The following is a 19,273-nucleotide window of genomic DNA, read 5'->3' as shown; positions in this document are numbered from 1 at the left end:
AATTGAACCCCCCAAAAAACCAGAATGTCGGTCAACGGTTTGCAGTGGTTAAGTTGTTTTTTTTTGCGGTCACTTATCTTACCGCACCAGTTTTGCGAATAAAAAATCATTATAAGGGAGCTCGCAGATTGTGTTTTATGATCGAGGCGCTATGCATCGAAGGTGTAATACAGCGCTCGTCGGGTTTTGAACTTTCAGTTTCGTACGTCATAGACAGGGCCCGAAATAGCCATTCATTACCGGTTCTGAAAATACTAGTTTTTCATGGTTAAAGTGATACTCAATTTTCTTGTTTTTTTTTTCTTCATCTATAGTTTATTTGACACGGCACAAATACAATTCAATGTTTAACGGCGCCAATTATATCTGGTAGCTTACTTTCTAAAGTATTTTAATAACTAAAAGCAAATTTTTTATCCTCGCTGCCGACTACGAGCTGAAACTAAATCTAGCTTAAAGCTAGAATATTTTGCATTAAAAGCACAGGTTTGCTGTTTGATGGTTTTCATTGCCATGGGTAAGCAGCATATTAAATTTGTTCCGCTGCTGGGCCAAGATATTACGGACTGGCATATTGGGTTGTTTCCATCGGGCCTTGAGAGTATCGTGCGGGTCTGATTGCTGTTTCAGGATCCGGGGTCTTAACGTGTTCTTGTCGTTAGGCTGGATGCAGGCGGAAGGGGGTAGGACTAAACTGGGGCGTGGATGGATTTCAGGAAAACGTATATAAGAGACATGTAGGATAGGTCACGGCTCGCCAAGACATCACGAACAGGAACAGCCGGCTGCCTACCTTCGGCCTGCAGGGAAGCTATTAATCTAGACCTGGCGTCACGGTGTACAGGGCATGACCAAACAACGTGCTCTATGTCGTGATAACCTTCACCACAGGCACACATACCACTCTCCCCGAGCCCAACACGACGGGGATGCGCGTCAAATCTATAGTGATTGGACATAAGCCGGGACATCACGCAAATGGAATCCCGACCTACATCCAACCCCTTGAACCACGGGTTCGTCGACACCTTGGGGATTATGGAATGTAACCACCTTCCCAGTTCCCCCTTGGTCCAAGAATTTTGCCAACTGATGATCGTATTCTGACGTACAAATGCGAAAAATTCATTAAAGGCAATTGGTCTTTCATAAATATCACCGTTTGTTGCGCCCACCTTAGCCAAAGAGTCCGCTTTCTCATTGCCCGGTATTGAGCAGTGAGAAGGGACCCACGCTAAGGTAATCTGATACGATTTTTCGGATAAAGCACTCAGATGTTCCCGTATTTTCCCCAGGAAATACGGAGAGTGCTTAACATCTTTCATCGATCGGAGAGCCTCAATGGAACTGAGACTGTCCGTAAAGATGAAATAATGGTCCGTGGGCATTTTTTCGATAATCCCTAGGGTGTACTGAATTGCAGCTAATTCTGCGACGTAAACAGAAGCAGGATTATCGAGCTTATGGGTTAAATTTTTATTGAAGATACCGAAGCCAGTGGACCCATCAAGAAGTGATCCGTCAGTGTAGTACATATTGTCGCAGTTGATGTTTCGATATTTATTGGAAAAAATTTTGGGGATCTGCTGCACGCGTAAATGATCCGGGATTCCACGGATGTATCGAAAAACACAGTAGAATCAGAAGTATTTGATAAGTCGACACGATTTGGAATATTCGAAGAAGGGTTAATATTTTGGGACATGTGATTGAAATACAATGTCATAAAACGGGTTTGAGAATTAAGTTCGATTAACCTTTCAAAATTTTCAATCACGGGACGGTTCAAGACCTCACATTTGATTAGAATACGAGAAGACAGGCTCCAGAAGCGGTTTTTCAATGGTAGTACTCCAGCTAAGATCTCCAAACTCATCGTATGGGTCGATTGCATGCAACCCAAGGCGATACGCAAACAACGATATTGTATTCGCTCCAGTTTGATCAAATGTGTGTTTGCTGCGGAGCGGAAGCAGAAACACCCGTACTCAATAACAGACAGTATCGTTGTTTGGTAAAGCCTTATAAGGTCTCCTGGGTGGGCTCCCCACCATTGTCCGGTTATTGTACGAAGAAAATTCACGCTTTGTTGACATTTTTTCATCAGATACCTCACGTGACAACCCCTGGTGCCTTTAGAGTCGAACCAGACACCAAGATATTTGTGTACCAGAACCTGAGAAATCGTTTTACCCATTAATTGTGTTTGAAGCTGAGCAGGTTCATGCTTCCTAGAAAAAACTACTATCTCAGTCTTCTCCGGAGAGAATTCGATACCTAGCTGTAAAGCCCAAGCAGACAAATTGTCCAAGGTATCTTGCAATGGTCCTTGCAAATCGGCAGCTTTGGCTCCTGTAACAGAGATTACACTGTCGTCTGCAAGTTGTCTTATCGTGCATGAATTTGCCAGACATTCGTCGATGTCATTTACATAAAAGTTGTAAAGAAGGGGGCTTAAACATGAGCCCTGGGGAAGACCCATGTAGCTAATGCGAAAAGTTGCCAAATCGCCGTGCGTAAAATGCATGTGCTTTTCGGACAACAAATTGTGCAAAAAATTGTTCAAAATTGGAGAAAATCCTTGTCGGTGAAGTTTACCCGAAAGAATGTCAATAGAAACGGAATCAAAAGCCCCCTTAATGTCCAAGAAGGCAGACGCCATTTGTTCTTTGCGAGCATACGCCAGCTGAATATCTGTTGAAAGCAACGCAAGACAATCATTCGTCCCTTTGGCACGGCGGAAGCCAAATTGAGTATCTGATAGTAGACCATTTGATTCGACCCAGTGGTCTAAACGACGGAGGATCATTTTTTCCATCAATTTCCTGATACAGGATAGCATTGCAATCGGCCTATAAGAGTTGTGATCAGAAGCTGGTTTTCCTGGTTTTTGGGTGGCGATCACCTTCACTTGCCTCCAATCCTGCGGTACAATGTTTTGCTCCAGGAACTTATTGAACAAGTTCAACAAGCGTCTCTTGGCATTGCCGGGTAGATTCTTCAACAAGCTGAATTTGATTCTATCTAACCCAGGCGCGTTATTGTTACAGGACAGGAGGGCAACTGAAAATTCTGCTATCGTAAAAGGTGATTCTATCGCGTCGTGGCCCGGAGACGCATCGCGAACAATGTTTTGCTCAGGAACAGAGTCCGGACATACTTTCCTGGCAAAATCAAATATCCACCGACTTGAAGACTCCTCGCTTTCGTTGACCGTTACGCGATTCCGCATTCTTCGGGCTGTGTTCCAAAGAGTGCTCATCGATGTCTCCCTCGACGTCTCGTTCACGAACCGACGCCAATATCCGCGTTTCTTTGCTCTAGCCAAGCTTTTAAGCTTGGTATTAAGCTCCGAATACCGTATATAGTCGCCAGGTATACCTCCCTTCTGGAAGGCCAAAAACGCGTCGGATCTTTGCGTGTAGACATCTGAGCACTCTTTGTCCCACCACGGAGTTGGAGGCCGCTCTTTGATCGTTACGCCGGGATATTTCTTCGTTTGGGCTTGCAACGCGGCGTCGAGGGTTAAGCCCGCGAGGAGGTTGTATTCTTCAAGTGGTGGGTGATGTTGAATCGACTCGACCGCTTTTGAAATCATTTCCTCGTATAACTTCCAATCGACATTCCGTGTGAGGTCATACGGAATGTCAATTGGTTGCATGCGAGTTGACCCGTTTGTAATTGAAATAAGAATAGGCAGATGGTCGCTACCGTGAGCTTCGAGGATTACCTTCCATGTGCAATCCAACCGTAGCGACGTCGAACATAAGGATAGATCCAAAGCGCTTGGGCGCGCTGGAGGTTTCGGGATACGTGTCACTTCACCGTTGTTCAAAATAGTCATGTCGAAGTCATCGCAAAGGTTATAGATTAAAGAGGAGCGGTTATCATTGTAAGGGGAACCCCAAGTCACGCCATGAGAGTTGTCCCAAAGTCTCCCAAAATCAAACGTGGCGAGGGAAGAAGTTCTATTAAATCAAAGAGCAGCCGTTGCCCAACCTGTGCTCTGGGAGGAATATATATTGAGGCAATACAAAGCTCTTTACCTTGTATTGTCATTTGACATGCGACAACTTCGATGCCTGGAATCGAGGGGAGGTTAATACGATAGAAAGAATAGCACTTTTTAATCCCTAAAAGTACTCCTCCATATGGGGTGTCTCGATCAAGGCGAATAATATTAAAATCATGGAAGTTGAGATCAATATTTGAAGTAAGCCAAGTTTCACAAAGGGAAAATGCATCGCATTTGTTTTAATTTATCAAAACTTTAAACGAATCAATTTTTGGTAAAATACTTCTACAATTCCACTGTAAGACAGAGATAGAATCCTTCATATACGCAGTTGAATTAGGCATCGAAGGATACAATCGCTGCAAGGAGGGGCCATTGGGCAGTCAACTGCTTCAAAAATGATCTAACTGTTGGGAAGAATGCTGTAAGAAAAATTTTAATTGGATCGCGTACATTGAAATTTTCAAAAATCCAGTCCACAATGTCAGAAAATTTCACTAATCCAGAGTTTGTTTCATCAAGTGGATGTGCAAAAGGAACAACTGGGGTTTTAGATGTTCCTGGCAGTGCTGGGAACTCCTTCTGGGACTTTAAATTTGCAAGCCCAGGAGGAGTTTGCTTCGGTTTTTCCGCAGCACTGTTTGGTTTGTTCGTACTTTTCATTACACTTTGGGAAATCTTAGGACCTTTACGGGGAAGTTCAGGAGAAGAAACATTTTTCCTCTTCCTAGACTCCCCAGGATTGGCATAAGATGTTCCCGCTGATGAATCGTCAGAATCGGTTTCATCAGAGGACAACAGATCAAAGGGGTTCGATGTTATGGTAGAAGTGGTCACGGTCTTCTTCAGCATCTCAGCGTAAGAACGCTTTGAACGCTCCTTAAGTGACCGCTTGATTTTATCTCTGCGCTGCATGTACAACGGGCATGTGGAGAGCTCATGCTGGTTTTCCCCACAGTGAATACATTTTTCAGCATTAACACTGCAAGAATCTTCCGCATGAGTCTCCCCACACTTGCTACATCGTGCCTTATTGCAGCAGTAGGCGGCTGTGTGGCCTAACTGCTTGCAATTGGTGCAATTCATAACACGGGGTACATACAATCGCACAGGCAGACGAACCCGGTCGATCGAGACGTGGCTAGGGAGTGCAGATCCGGCAAACGTAACGCGAAACGAGTCTGACGGAGTGTAAACTTTTTTACCGCCGACGAGAGACATGGACCGCAATAGCTTACAATCCAAAATCTTCGCCTGTGTTTCGGTATTTTTGAAGCAACCGGTTGCGCTTTTGAGGATACACTCGACAGACAGACTCGAATCGGTTACGACACCGTCGATCTCCACGTCTCGTGCGGGTATGTAAACACGATACTCGCGTGTGAAGAGCTCAGAGCAAGCGATAGCATTGGCCTGTGCCAGATCACTGACCACGACACGGAGCTTGTTAGGTCGGACCTTGGAAATTTCGGTCACGGCCTTGTACCCCTTCGTCAGGTCTTTAGAAATTTGCAGTATGTTTAATCGCTTTGAATTCACTCCTGCCTTTGGACGAAAATAAACAGTATAGCTGCCCTGTTGAGATCCGTCCGGGTAAAGCCTGGGGCAAGGGGGGACTGGAGAATGAACAGGGGAGGGGGTAACAGAAGGGTCAGGGTCAAGGGGGTTCGGGGATGGTGGCACGGGAGGCGAGGGATCTATATCCATCGCGCTAAATGTAGCGCACTAGCGCCGACAAGAACACGTACCTATTTACTTCTTCCTTCCAGCAGTGGTTGTCCGATCGTTCGAAGCTGCACCCAAAGCAGCCAGCAGCACCAGTACAGCAGCACCAATACAGCCACCAGCAATGAGCCGGGTGTGAGATCACTCAGCACAGCGACACGGACTCGACTGTCAACTGATGGCCTTTAACTCGAAAGAATAATACACTCTTTTGTTTGGCTATTCGTACACACGGACCGGATTGTAATAGAACGACCACTTTGCACGTCCGTTTCTGTCGAGTGTTCGACGCGGAATGAATTTTCTTGTTTGTTGGCAGTATTTTTTCTGATGAAAAAATGGACATTACTGTTACTGTCCTTCAATCCGAATTATTTTCTTAGTATGTTATTTGTGAAACAAAATTAGTAGATTTCAATGCTCTCTGTCCCACACGGAGGAAATGACGCATCGTCAATCACGGCGTCATTATGCGTGTAGAGGAATTTTAGCAAATACGAAACTTGAGTGAACACTTCGGGATTCTGCGCAGGGTTTGACACTCCACGAGACAATTCCCAGCTACATTCCTTGGTACATCAGTGGGTCACCCTGCGAAGACAAGACTACCTGAACCATTTTCTCTAGACAAGAACCACTAACCTTACATCACACTCAGCTTAATTGCAACTGGGTCTGGCGCTACACATTTGGGATCGATAGATTGACCTTTTCAGTTGCCTGAAGCGTTCGGGAAACGAAACGAAGGAATATTTCAATTTCTGCAGGGTATCAAAAAGTCTACCATATTCTGTTACTCCCCAGCCTAGCACTGTCACCGCCCGATCCGGTCCCGGAATTTCATAACAAGCCGGAGGCATTGTAGCCGGTTGAACCTTTTCCGAGTATGTTAATGGTTCTTTCAACTTAAAGACAGCAATACCGTTGATCCAATCGTTATCAGCGGAGTATTGTTCATGCGGAATAATTTCTTGGGCTTCATAGACCGGTGAGTCAACGTGATTAGATCGGATTTTGCTTCCCACCTGAACGGAAATCATGGAAACGTTTTGCGGTGCGGTGAAATTGCTTACACAATGAGTGGCCTTCGTAATCCTGTTCCTCGGCCGAATGGTGCCACCACAAATATGTTTATTATTTTTCCTCAGCGACACCATGAATGAAAATTTTTTTATCGATGCATTTGAACCATGAATTATGCGGGCAAACGATGAAGACGAATTCGCTGAGTTGAGAGAAGCGGTCTGAAAAGTGTTCTGAAAGCTTATTGGAGCGAAAAACCTACCACTTATGAACAGCAGAATAGCATACAATAATCCCAAGCTCATGATTGTAACAAGTTGTTACGAATACAGTGCATTTTCGCAACACTTTTTCCACTTATGGAAGGCGTTGATGAAGTTAATCTTTTGTATTTAATCGAATTCGGTTTGGTAGAAATAAGAAGGCAAGTCTTATTGAAAGAAAGGCTTTTTGCACGGTTTCTCGAAAAAACACGGTTTTTCTTCACAAGCTTTTTTCAACAGGACGCAATCCCCCGGGCAAACAATAGGCACGGTTTTATTCTACACGTAATTTTGGTACACACCTTTCTTGAACAGTTTCTCGAAATAGAACGGTATTTTGAACGATTTTCGAAATTTACATCATGCAAAACTTCAAAGCTACTAAATGGAAAATTTAAACGGATGTTCGAATTGTGCTAAAATTCGTTGAGAACTGTTCGTTGCACGGGGCTTCCACAGACCGTTATTATCAAACAAAAAAATACCATCAAAACGGTAACTGCCAGTTATTTCGTTATGATGTTCTTCATTTCTGGCTAAATTAAAAAAAAAAATCGTTGGCAGCATTTTTGAGTTATGCCCATTTTATGTTAAAATGACCGATATTCTAACGAAATTCATACACACTGTACCAGTAACTGGTTTTAGTCTCTCAGATTTCTTACTGTGTACTTATAAGCAATTTGCATCGCCAAAAAAACAAGCCTGAGCTTTAAAAAGGATGTAATTTTTCCATGTCAAAAAAAATGTTTAATAGTGGGACATCGCTCAACCAAATTAAACTCAACAAACACATTAACAATAAACGATAGAAAGATAAATCCTTTTCAACTCAGTTTTGCGGTTGCAAAACTTGACTAGTTGTACCGAAATAAAGTTAAAATAAAGCCATTACCTAAAAATATAATCTACTGTTTTTAGACAAATTAATTGCAAGGGGAATATACCTCGAATTTAAGTATCAACATTTACAAATTGGCATAATAGTCGAGTTTGGTATTTTGGAGAACAAATGCACCCTTGCTGCCCCCCCTTCCTGCCCACGCTTGTGAGATAGACAAAATCTGTTGCCTTAAGATCTCTATGCACCGAATTCAATAATCAAATTAATAATCGATAAATGATGGCATACCTCATACTCCCCTCCTTTACTTCCACTTTACTACGCCACTGAGATAAAGCAAAGTCTCAGATGACACAGTAATGTCATAAAACCCCACCTTGTACCCAAAAACCACCGTGAGCAATTCTCGCTGAAACCGTCCCACATGGCATGAGGTCTTTCAAAAAGGATATTTTTATGTCTAAATGATTGAAAGTAGCGAAAAAATGAGAAAACCACTTTGATTAGTTCATATTGATGGACCCCTCGGGCACAAATCGGTTAAACGGTTTTTACAAAAATTGGTTTTTGAGCAATTCTTGACCTTTTTATTGATTTATTTCTCTTGAATTTGTCATTGAATCTCCTGCAACCAACACATCGTTTTCAAGAGGAATGATAGAGCTTTCTTTTGAAGTAGAATGAGTCTAAGTTCATCTGTAAATGTGTATGTGTACAAATTATCAAACAATTTAACAGTTAGTAGTTTCTGACCTACGATTTATGTTAAATTATTAATATCACATAAAATAGCTTGAATATTGAAAAAAGATCCGTTATCCCAAAACCACGAATTATCGTATTTGTAGTCTTTACAAGCAGTGGCTGTGCATAAATTGATTCCATGAATGTAAAGTTTAGAATGACAGCTAAATGACTGTTGTGGAACACCATCTTCAAATATCGTATTTTCACTAGGAGTAAACAAACTCTGAGAATCATATTGAATTGAAGGATATTTTTTAGACCAGGTAGACCGAATCCAACACCTGATGACAGAATCCTCAGGGGCATCTTTAAAATGACAAAGTTTATTCAGATAATATTTCTTCTCGACTTGAAGAATGGGTTTATTATTGCCAGTGCAAAATTAAAGAAGCATTCCATTACCTAAAATTAAAGTTTAAAATATCTTTGATTATTTTCCGTATATTTTTTATCAGGGCAGAACACGTTTTGTTGGCGGTTGAAAAGAAAATGGAATATGGTAGTGTATGCTTTGTACAATGTTAGCTAATATATGAGAATGGTATACTTGACTGATGGTAATTGACAGATGTGGGTTCGATACTCTTAATGGCTTGAATTTTCGAAAGCATGCACTAGCGTTTAGTTTTTACACATTGCAATCTACAACAAAATATATACTATCCCACAAACAGCATATTTGTCTGATAGTCTAGAAACATACGTTTCTAAAACCAAAACGATTAATTAAATTGGAACTGCCCTTCTATCGATTATATCAAATATATCAACAATGGAGCATGAGAATACATGATGAAACATATAGTTACCCGCTTCATAAGGATACAATGAAGAATTGTATAAAGCGCCCAGATTTCGAACAGTTTCCGTCAAATGTAACAATAAATGAACGTTATATGTCATTTTGCCTAGACCATAAATTTTCTCAAATTTCCGTGTAAATTGTTTAAGCTGTTTCTCGCAAGTGTCTATTGTTTTTTCTGATATATTCGAGCTCAATAGCAGAAAAATTGTCGATGAAAGAATCATCAGATGATCTATGTATTCCTTGGGTAATATCCCATTAAGTGATGGGTATATGTAGTGTAGGAGTATTGCCTCCCACTCATTAGCCTTGACTTTCTTGGATTCATCCAATGTTCTTGGATATCTTGGAATCGAGCTAGGGAGTCGGAATGATAACATTGTACTCTCGATCTCTGGTAGCCGACGTCCAACATAAAACGGTGCACTGTGGTTTTCGCTCTTAGTCAAAGTTAACCACAACTGTTTCATGACTCCTAGAAGTACTGAGTGCATGTAGTCCGGTGGAAAACATGAAATTATGTCAAATCCAGGAATAGCAACAAAAACCGATTCATCTAAGATTCCAAATATTTCCTCTCCAGATAGATGCAACATATTTTTTTCTGTGAAAGTATGAAATTGAGTCAACTAAATCTAAAATTGAGTAAATTCAGTTTCGTGTGTGAGAATGTCACACGCTCACAGAAATTCAACAACAATGCACAGTGGTACAGTAAGGCAATGTAGGCGGACACGAGTTTTTCGATGCGATTTTGTGGTTTTAGAGTAAAATTTTTTTCTAAGAACTTGTTTCTTATATTTAGTCTATTTTTTATGTGCAAATGAAAATTAGGGTGGTCCTGAAATCGACTAAATGAGAAAACTAACTTTTTATTTGCATAAATAAATGTATACATTCATCGGCACAGTTGTAGATCAACTAATTTTAAGCAACCTTTGGTATTTCTTCACAATATTTATACAATATTTGTTCTATCAACTGATACCAAAAAATATTATTTATGTTTGCCTTAAACGGAGACATCAAAATATCAAAAGGGCCTATTTTTAAAATAGAAATAGTGAAAACTCTTCATCTGTATAATATATCGACAATGTTTTTTCGTCAAAATTGGCGTATTTTTGATTAAAGTTACCGAAGAAAACATTGCTTTTGAATTTGAATTGAAAAAATAGAGCGAAAAGACTGTTTTTGGAAACCAAATTTCATGTCTACAAAAAAGTTTTTTTACAAAGTTACTTAGTAAGTTGGTCTACAAGTTTGCCAAAGAATGTTTTATTTCGTTGAATTTAGGACCACCCTAATTTTCATTCGCACATGAATCGAGGACTATGTATAAGAAACAACTTTTTACAAAAACTATGGCTTTAAACCGCAAACCAAAATCGCAACGAAAAGCCTATGTCCGCCTAAATTGCCTTACTGTACCACTGTGCAATGAGTTTAGTTACCTTTTTAACCACAAGAGGGGGTGTTCCCTGTCTGTCTTCACGGGAATATATGGGAAATTCGAGAGTGAACTATATTGTTATTTTAAAATATTTGATCCCACGCTTCCGGCCTCGATCGTTTTTCCAGGATGTAAACACATCGTACATCCGTAAGCTCCATTGTATTGTTTCATGCATAAAACCTTACATCTTGCTACAGAGTCTAAGCAGTTTTGAAGTAAGCTAACAGTATAGTGTTCACTGCCGATCAGTGTCCCTTCTTGAAGGTCTCTTAACTCTATACAAAAATATTTAAAAAGTAAATTTGGGTTTGGTTCCCCTTTAGATAGCCAAAGGCCAGCAACTATCAAATTATGTCTTCTGAACCTAAGCATAGGAGGAAGGTTGTTCAACGTCACAAAAATGGGATAAAGCGGTTTTTTCATCGTACTTTTGCAAGATGCAGCACCATCAGTGTTGACACTGAGTGTCAGATGCTTGCCAGGTTTTTTTGAGAACAACTCACGAGCAATCCGGCCTCGATTAATATCACAAATATTGTTATCTTTGATATACTTAGCATAATGCTCAATTTCTGTTTGATATTTGAGAACCATGTCACGGAGGTGGGGTTCAACTGGAATTATTACAAAAAAATCTCTTTCTCTTGATACACAGATGGGACACTCGATTTTTTTCTCGGGTTTGGTATTTCCAAAATCGTATTGGCAGGTTGTGCAAAAATAAATGCGTTTTGTATCGTATGCGTTACTGTGAAATTCTGATGCAAATGATGTAAAGTTTTCAGGAAACGTCTTCGCTCCTGCAATGACATTGAATAGTCTCAGAAGATCTTCTAAAGCTTCCTGTGATAAATTGTGCCGAACGTAATAATTCAGGATCATGAATAAAATTTCAACCACTAGCAGATTTGAACGAGCCTGAAAGTGTTGATTATCTACTAAATAAAAATAAATATCTACAAAAAATAAAACAGAAAATAAGATCATTCATTACCTGGTACATTGTAAGCATTTTCGAGCTAAGAATCTATCTGTTCTTAGAATTTTTATTTCGCAATTTTCTTTAAATGAAAAAGAAAAATAGTTGATGAAAGTCAGTGTGAAAGTATTACTAGAAATGTCACTGTTGTCGTTATTATATGCAGTGTGAAATTATTATAGAGTCAATGGTGTGTTTACCATAAAAATAATGAATGTAGGTACTGTATATGACAACGAACCTATATAATCTTTTTTTCTACTTTTATATTATAACTCACCTATAATTTTAAAACAGCTATGCGACGGCAGTTTCTGTTAAAAACTATAACTGTGACCAAAAAATAAACTAGTTTTCTCGTTCAATATAGCAGCCTAGTCTGCATTTTGAAAGAAAAACAAACCTTTAAGAACTCATACCATCCGCTAATTTCATTCAAAGATACCTCATTGTCGTCTTGGATAGAACGCAACAGATTTGTATTTTCGGGGATCCCGTTATTATCTCCATGATACGAGTGCTCCTGAGAGGATTCGTTGACTGTATTGCTCATTCTTCCTTCGACAGAAAGCTCATCTTCATCGACAAACCGAGAATTAGATAACTGAGCTGCTGCTTCATCAACAATCGAGTTACCCGAATCAGAAACTGTTCGTAATTTTCTTTTTACATTGAAAAATTGTTCAGTATCTATCTGTTCATTCCTTTTAATTGCAGTCTTCTTGGGCTGAAAAGATAGATTTTTTAAGACTATGATCGTCGCGATTGATTTAATGCTTGCACTGCATATCACTAGACAAAACAAATTTTAGATTTACAACGTCCAAATAATTTCACACTGTATGTAGACTCCAGTTCAAAAATGTAATACCTTCTTTTCGTATCGCCTTCCTTGTATTTCACTGGATAAATAGTCATGTCGCCTTCTACGTGGTTTCATGATGCAGAAAATAAAACAGAAAGCTTTGAAACAACAACGAACTAGCCAAAATGGTGGATGCCGATGGTAACGATGGTAACAGAAGCACCAGCAAAGTTGCCAGGTCAATTATCACAAATTTTTATGTCGTATGCGTTTTTGCGGTTTAGCTACACGAGGACTACACTTTTGGCCTGTAGATTTTTTTTTATTTTCCGGACTGCACCGGAACTACACTCTCTCTCTCTGTTCCGGACTTCACCCAAAAACACCAGGGTGTAGTTTGAAACAAAACAACAACAAAAAAACAAGTGCTGTCAAATGCCGTACGAAAACGACAGCAAAGTTACTTTAGTTTCCCTGTTCGTTTACAAGCTGCCATGTGTAGTCCGTGACGGTGTAGCAGCGTCGCGCAAACGAGTTCGAGATTAATGTATTTACAGTCGTTTATTGTAAATGTTTCCCAACACGATGCGAAATAAAAATACTCTCAGATGTTATACACTGGTTTTATAGTATTTGCCATTTACCTGCAATTGCTTGAGAAACCGGAAAAATCTGGTTTAAATCAGAGAGATATCTTTCCGTAGTGCGCAAAAACTGCAGTTGACAAGGAAAAGTCTGCGAACATTTTGAGAATGTCTGTATATATATATATATATATATATATATATATATATATATATATATATATATATATATATATATATATATATATATATATATATATATATATATATATATATATATATATATATATATATATATATATATATATATATATATATATATATATATATATATATATATCAGAAGACTCAAAGAAAAATCTGTAGATCCTGTAAAAAAAACTGAAAATGTCTGCAAATCAATAAAAATTTACACTCGACCACTAGACAATTGCTTTTTGCAAACCAATCTGTATATCTGGTATCCCTGGTGCACATTGATAGATGATTATGTATGAATGGCAACTCTGCATCAGAGGAATGAAAAGAAAACAGCGATGCCAAGATGGCAAAATTGTTCACAGTTTAGAAAAAAAATAAAATGTTTAATTTAGATTTCTAATATGACGTAATGCACTATTAGTATTTTTTGTTGCTTTGAAACAAAGTGTAGTTTAAAAACACCATTAACATGTTTTCAAACTACAGTTTGGTTCTTCTTCACCGTTTCAAGAAGAGCAGAACAAACATGTCAGTGGACGCATAACTGTGCCATAGGTCAGTTTGACATTCATTAGGTTTCGTTGTGATTTGACACGAATTGTTGATCTATTTTTTTGAACATGATCATACTTGAAAAATGATATATGTGAGCACATTTCGCGATACTGGTAAAAATCTTTGCATATCTGTCCAGTGCTGGTTGAAAATTCGATCTATTTGGCTGGGAAATGCTTCGTTTCAAGAATATTCTAAGGTTGGTTTCAGACTATATATTTTGCGAACAATTTAAGCAAAAGACAATCATGCTTCTAACAGTGAAAGGCTACTATAATGAATTGTAGACTGACGGGTAGTTTTTTGAATTTTCATTAACTTTCTTTAAAAATAATCTGGCATCTTTATTGAAGACAAGTCAACTTAGAACAGTCTGGCATCTCTGGTTCAGAATAGTTTTCTTCTCAATCGTGCTAGTTGAACGCGTAGTTGAAATCAAGTAATCGAATAATCGTAATCGAAGTCTAGTAAAATGGCTAAATTTAAAAAAGTTGGCTCTCGAAAAACCGTTGGCAGAAAAGCGAACGCAGCGAATATGCTTTTTTTGGAACAAACTGTAAGTATATGGTACAATACAAAAAGCCTTTGGGAAACGGAGAGAAAACTGTTATAACCTCAAATATTTTTGATCCTCGTGTATTTTCAGGTGAGCAACGTGAAAAAAACTTCAAAAAAACCGACATCTGAACGTAAAATATACGGAAAGGACCATGCGATGAAGAAAATGCCAGTTTCTGAAAAATGCCAAGCGAAAAAATCAGCCCTTCGAAAACGAAGACCTAGCAATGTTTCGAACCAATATCCGTCTGATTTTGGGGAAACAATAGAGACAATCACGGCTGTTGAAGCAGAACAACCGCAGATAATTGAAATATATAACAACGAGACACCATTCGAAGATAACACTGCAGTTGAGTTCACTGCAAATGCAAAAATTACAGAACTTCTCAGCAAAGTCGCAAAACTGGAAGAGGCAAACGATAAACTCCAAAAGCTCAACATGAAGTTGCAAGAGGCATTACTGGAAAACCCCACAGAAGGTTCTTTTAAAGAACTGCCTGGATACCCGGATAAGGCATGGCTGTTGAAGGTTTCGCAAGCTGCAAACGAATCGGACTATATGTTTGTGAAGGAATTAATGCTTCGTCTGTGGCCAAATGGTATTGGCAACGCAACTGTGTCGGGAAGAAAGTCGAACAATCCTAGCGGTAAGCGAAAGCTGCCAAATCAGCAGGAATCCTTGTTAACAGTTTCTCCGGCGAAGCTTGACCCAGAAAAAGTTGAATACATTAAAGGTAACTCTTAAAATTATTAAGCAATTAACAAAAAAAAATCTAACATTTTTTTTATTCAGATCGGCTTTTCGAACGGAGGATGTTGCTGAGAGATGCTCCAGGTACAGCTCAAAAGATGGCGCAAAAAGTTCCGAAATACATCGCCATAGCAGTCGCGAACAATCCCGCTCTTAGAAAAGAATCATTTTAATCAATATCGAGTTAATCGTTGTCGTTTCCCTTGTTATTTGAAGAAGATAAATAAAAGATGTCTGAAATATTACATAGCTAGTTTTTTTTACATTTTAACCTGTATCAGGTATTTAGTTGCTTTTAGCACAATAACTCACGAATAGCTTATTCGGATTGTTTATTGATAGCAAAATAATAGCTAGCGCAATACCTGGATATGCTCTGATGTTGCTTTGGAACAAACATTTTTTTGGTCTTTGATTTCGCTATTTTAGCACTTATTTCGACCTGATGCAGTACAAGTTGAGTCATTCTGCTATTTCAAAATGAATAACATAATGTGGTATGCATTTCCTATTCCTTTCTGCTCGGGTTGATTGAAAGAAAAGAAAGGGAAACTACTTAAAACTACTATTTACAGCTTAGAACTAACTTAACCTACTATGTACAAACCGCTTACTAAAGCGTATTCTGATTGCCGGCATTTTTGGACAAATTTAGATTTACTTTCTGTGATTTTGGCATCTACTTTTAGAGTGGCTGCCTCTTGGTGGAGGTCTAAGATTCTGGTGTCATAGGGACAATCGAGGATCATCCGTAAGATTCGGTTTTGCGCAATCTGTATTTTGTTCCTGTGAGTTTGTGCACATGACTCCCACACCGGAGCCGCGTAAAAGACTGCGGGGGCAATTATTTGTTTGTAGACTGCCAGTTTGTTTGTTCTTGAGAGGCGAGATCTGCGACAAATAAGCGGGTATAGTGACCGAACCAAAGCTGAGCACTTAACCAGTGTCCTCTCCACATTATGAGCTATTCAAAATTGTTGCAACTTCGGCTGAAACAGGCTCTTATATAGGCCAAATAGCATGTTTTCAATTGCAATGTATATGATTCTGTCGACCGTGCTTGGGAAGCAATCATATAACGACCAATCAGAGGTCGAAATTTTCGTTTTGACAAGGCTTGACTACTTTCAATAATACAATAGTGTGAATAATAAAATTACAATTATCTTATTTTGGGAAGAATCTTAGAAGATTTTCCAATCTATTGCTGCAAGAACAAAGGAAATCCATCGGATACTAACCGATTTATTAGGATTTGAAATTGGACATATTTTTCACTTTTTTCGGTTCTAGATTTTCATTTCACATCCCTATGTAGCCGAACTTCCTGAGAGAAGTATTCTACTTCAAAAACTACATAAAAGTTTGGCAAAAAAACCAAACCGAAGTTCAACGCTTTCCAACTTCTAGATTCGCATTCAATTTAGATTTGATCGACAACCGGCTTTGTTGTCCTAGGTTATTTTCCTGCTGAAGGTTCTCAAATCACAATGAACGCGGACGAAAGAGTTGAGCAAAATAGGAATAAGAAACACTGTTCATAGTATCCATAAAAGCATTAATCAAAAATAAAAAATAAACTGAAACGCTCTGAAGGTCGCGCACCTATCAACTCCGAATGCACCTCTTGCGTCACGCGAGTTGCGTGTGGCTAAGCGGCAACACAATGCATTCAATTCGCATCCCGCGGCGTTGTTGGTGGTTCTTGTTGTTTTTAGTTTCCTGACAGGGTAGTTCCTTGAACCTTAATGGAGTTCCATTCGACTTCACTTGACTCCTCGGTTCAAGCAAACCTGATTGAGCGGCCACATGTATAGTGTTTGGACGGCTTACTATCCTGCTTCCGGTTCAGGTTTTATGCTATGCCTACAATGCCTTTCAGAGTGATTTAATTGTTCTGCTGCCGGCAGTGCTGTGGCTGACTGGCCTTATGCAGTTGAGATGAATGCATTATTCATAAATGATGGATGCCCAAGGATCGCTGATTGCTCTTAAGAAATCTTACCCATCGACCTCAGCTAGGGGAGATTCAGCCAGCCATAAACTTGCGGTAATCTTGGGCGTTTTACAACCGAGAGTCGCGATCGCAAAACCGATTATTTCCATTGACTTTGGCGCGCGAGAAATTCGGACGGTCACTGCTAATGGACTGCGAAGAGTGTTACGCTTTGTTTGTTTGTTGGTGTTGGCTACTAACCATGACATTCCACGTTTGTCTCGGGCAAAATGTGACCTGTGATGAGTGCGCTAGCGGAAGGACGCCGCCGGCCTGCTAAAACCTAAGACACTTCATAGCTATGTGGGTATGCGGTTTGGGTGATTTGAACATGAAAGGTAGAGGCCACCACCAGTGGTGATAAAGTAGCAAGCGGTGAAATAGGTGGTAGACGGATACATGTTTGTTTATCAACAGTCCCACAACACGGTCAAGGTTTGCGTTGTGCAAAATTGGCGTTAGAATCATCGTTTACAGTAATGCAGTCGTGGTGCAAACGCTGTGCAGTGGTAATGGAGACTCTGATGGCCACAAGGGAATCGCAACTTTATCGTTTGTTTTATAGGAAAATAAATTTAACTATATTGATCCTAGCTAAGAAATGAAAAAACTAGAAAAGGAAACATTGTATGTACCGTTTTTTTCCGGTGACGCTAAACCAAAAAAAAAATTGGTGTTGTTTCCACATTTTAGTTTATTATTTTGTTATTTTCAATTAAACTAATAAGTTTTCCTTCTGAAATAACTTGGAACGGGTGATCCCAGAGATTTTTCGCCTCAGAAAATCTTCCGGTGTCAGCTATGATTGAAGCTATACTCACCAACTGCGCTGGGGCCTCCGCCAAAAACGCGGTTTTAGCAGATAAAATAATTTTAAATCTATTTAAATGAAACTGAATGATTCTTTTTGAAATTTAATTTTTGCCAATACGATCCGAGATTAGATTCAAAATCATTGTTACGGTAATAAGTAAGTACGGAGAAAAAAAAACGAACACATTCGAGCTGAGATATTAAATAAATTTCATCCAAGTTCCGGCACATTCCTCAGCTAGCGTTGAACGAAGTTTTCTTCCTGCCTAACACAAACGAAATCAATTTTCACAATTGGTTAGACTCGCAGCCGGTGAGTTCTATTTTAAGGGAACGAGCGGCAATTAAGACAACGACGTTTGTGATAATATTAACCCAGTAGAGGAGCTCGAAATAACATACTCTGGGTGATCTTACAAGCAACACTAGCAGGTAAGAAAAAAAGGAACGCTTCGAATGTTGAAAAAAAATTTAGTGTCTTAACAAACCGGATTAACATATGGGAACCCTGCACACTACTTACCTTTCCTCATTCGATTCATTTGACTCATAATGCCTAACGCGGGACAGACTGCGTGACGCTAGAGCGAAATTGCATAATTCAAAAAAAAAATTATCATTTATATTATATCAACTCGATTCTTCAAATCGGTTGGTTGTCCCGCGTACAAACGCCCAAGGACAGTGCACACGTTTTGTTTCTGCTGATTGAATCATCGCGGTTTTCGTGACTTTGTTTTACCTTTCTCATTCAACCAAAAAAATGTGTGTAGCGATTACCAACTTGAAATCTGTGAATTTTATTACCTGTTGACAAACATTAGTTGAAGATTCAAATGGATTATTCAAAGTGTTAATTAGTTTCCACGATACAAAAAAGTTGCTCAAATATTCACCATTGATTGATTTTTTTTTCATTCACTTCTTACCAAATTATGGGTTGTTCAGTTCAGCTGATTGGCAAATTAGTGACAGCGAAAACCCACACCAGTGGACCATGTGGAGTTGAGAGATTCGATAACAGTTGTCAACTGCTGATTGATGGTTAGCCGATTCTGGGTAGCAGCGGTGTGGAACGTTGATTAACAGCGGGCATGCAGGTGAACAATTCGGATATTTTCTCGCAACGTGCACCGAAGGTGGTCCTTAC

General features: G+C 39.4%; 1 protein-coding gene and 1 long non-coding RNA gene across 2 annotated transcripts; one reads left to right on the top strand and one right to left on the bottom strand.

The window, feature by feature from the left end:
* Positions 1–8,899: 8,899 nt before the first annotated feature.
* Positions 8,900–12,833, bottom strand: LOC129725382 (uncharacterized). Its single transcript, XR_008728079.1, has 4 exons — positions 12,729–12,833; positions 12,303–12,584; positions 12,138–12,236; positions 8,900–9,019 (listed from the first exon to the last, which is right to left on the bottom strand). It is a non-coding gene; the product is annotated as an uncharacterized LOC129725382 (long non-coding RNA).
* A 1,589-nt stretch (positions 12,834–14,422) lies between these two features.
* LOC129725846 (uncharacterized) lies at positions 14,423–15,487 on the top strand. The gene is made up of 3 exons (XM_055682161.1): positions 14,423–14,558; positions 14,649–15,297; positions 15,357–15,487. Exons 1-3 carry the CDS (start codon positions 14,475–14,477, stop codon positions 15,485–15,487), a joined length of 864 nt encoding a protein of 287 aa, XP_055538136.1. The 5' UTR covers positions 14,423–14,474.
* The last annotated feature ends 3,786 nt before the right edge of the window (positions 15,488–19,273 follow it).

The sequence above is a fragment of the Wyeomyia smithii genome, chromosome 2 (assembly GCF_029784165.1).
Source record: "Wyeomyia smithii strain HCP4-BCI-WySm-NY-G18 chromosome 2, ASM2978416v1, whole genome shotgun sequence".
Taxonomy (NCBI): domain Eukaryota; kingdom Metazoa; phylum Arthropoda; class Insecta; order Diptera; family Culicidae; genus Wyeomyia; species Wyeomyia smithii.
This window is presented reverse-complemented; position numbering and strand designations above follow the sequence as displayed.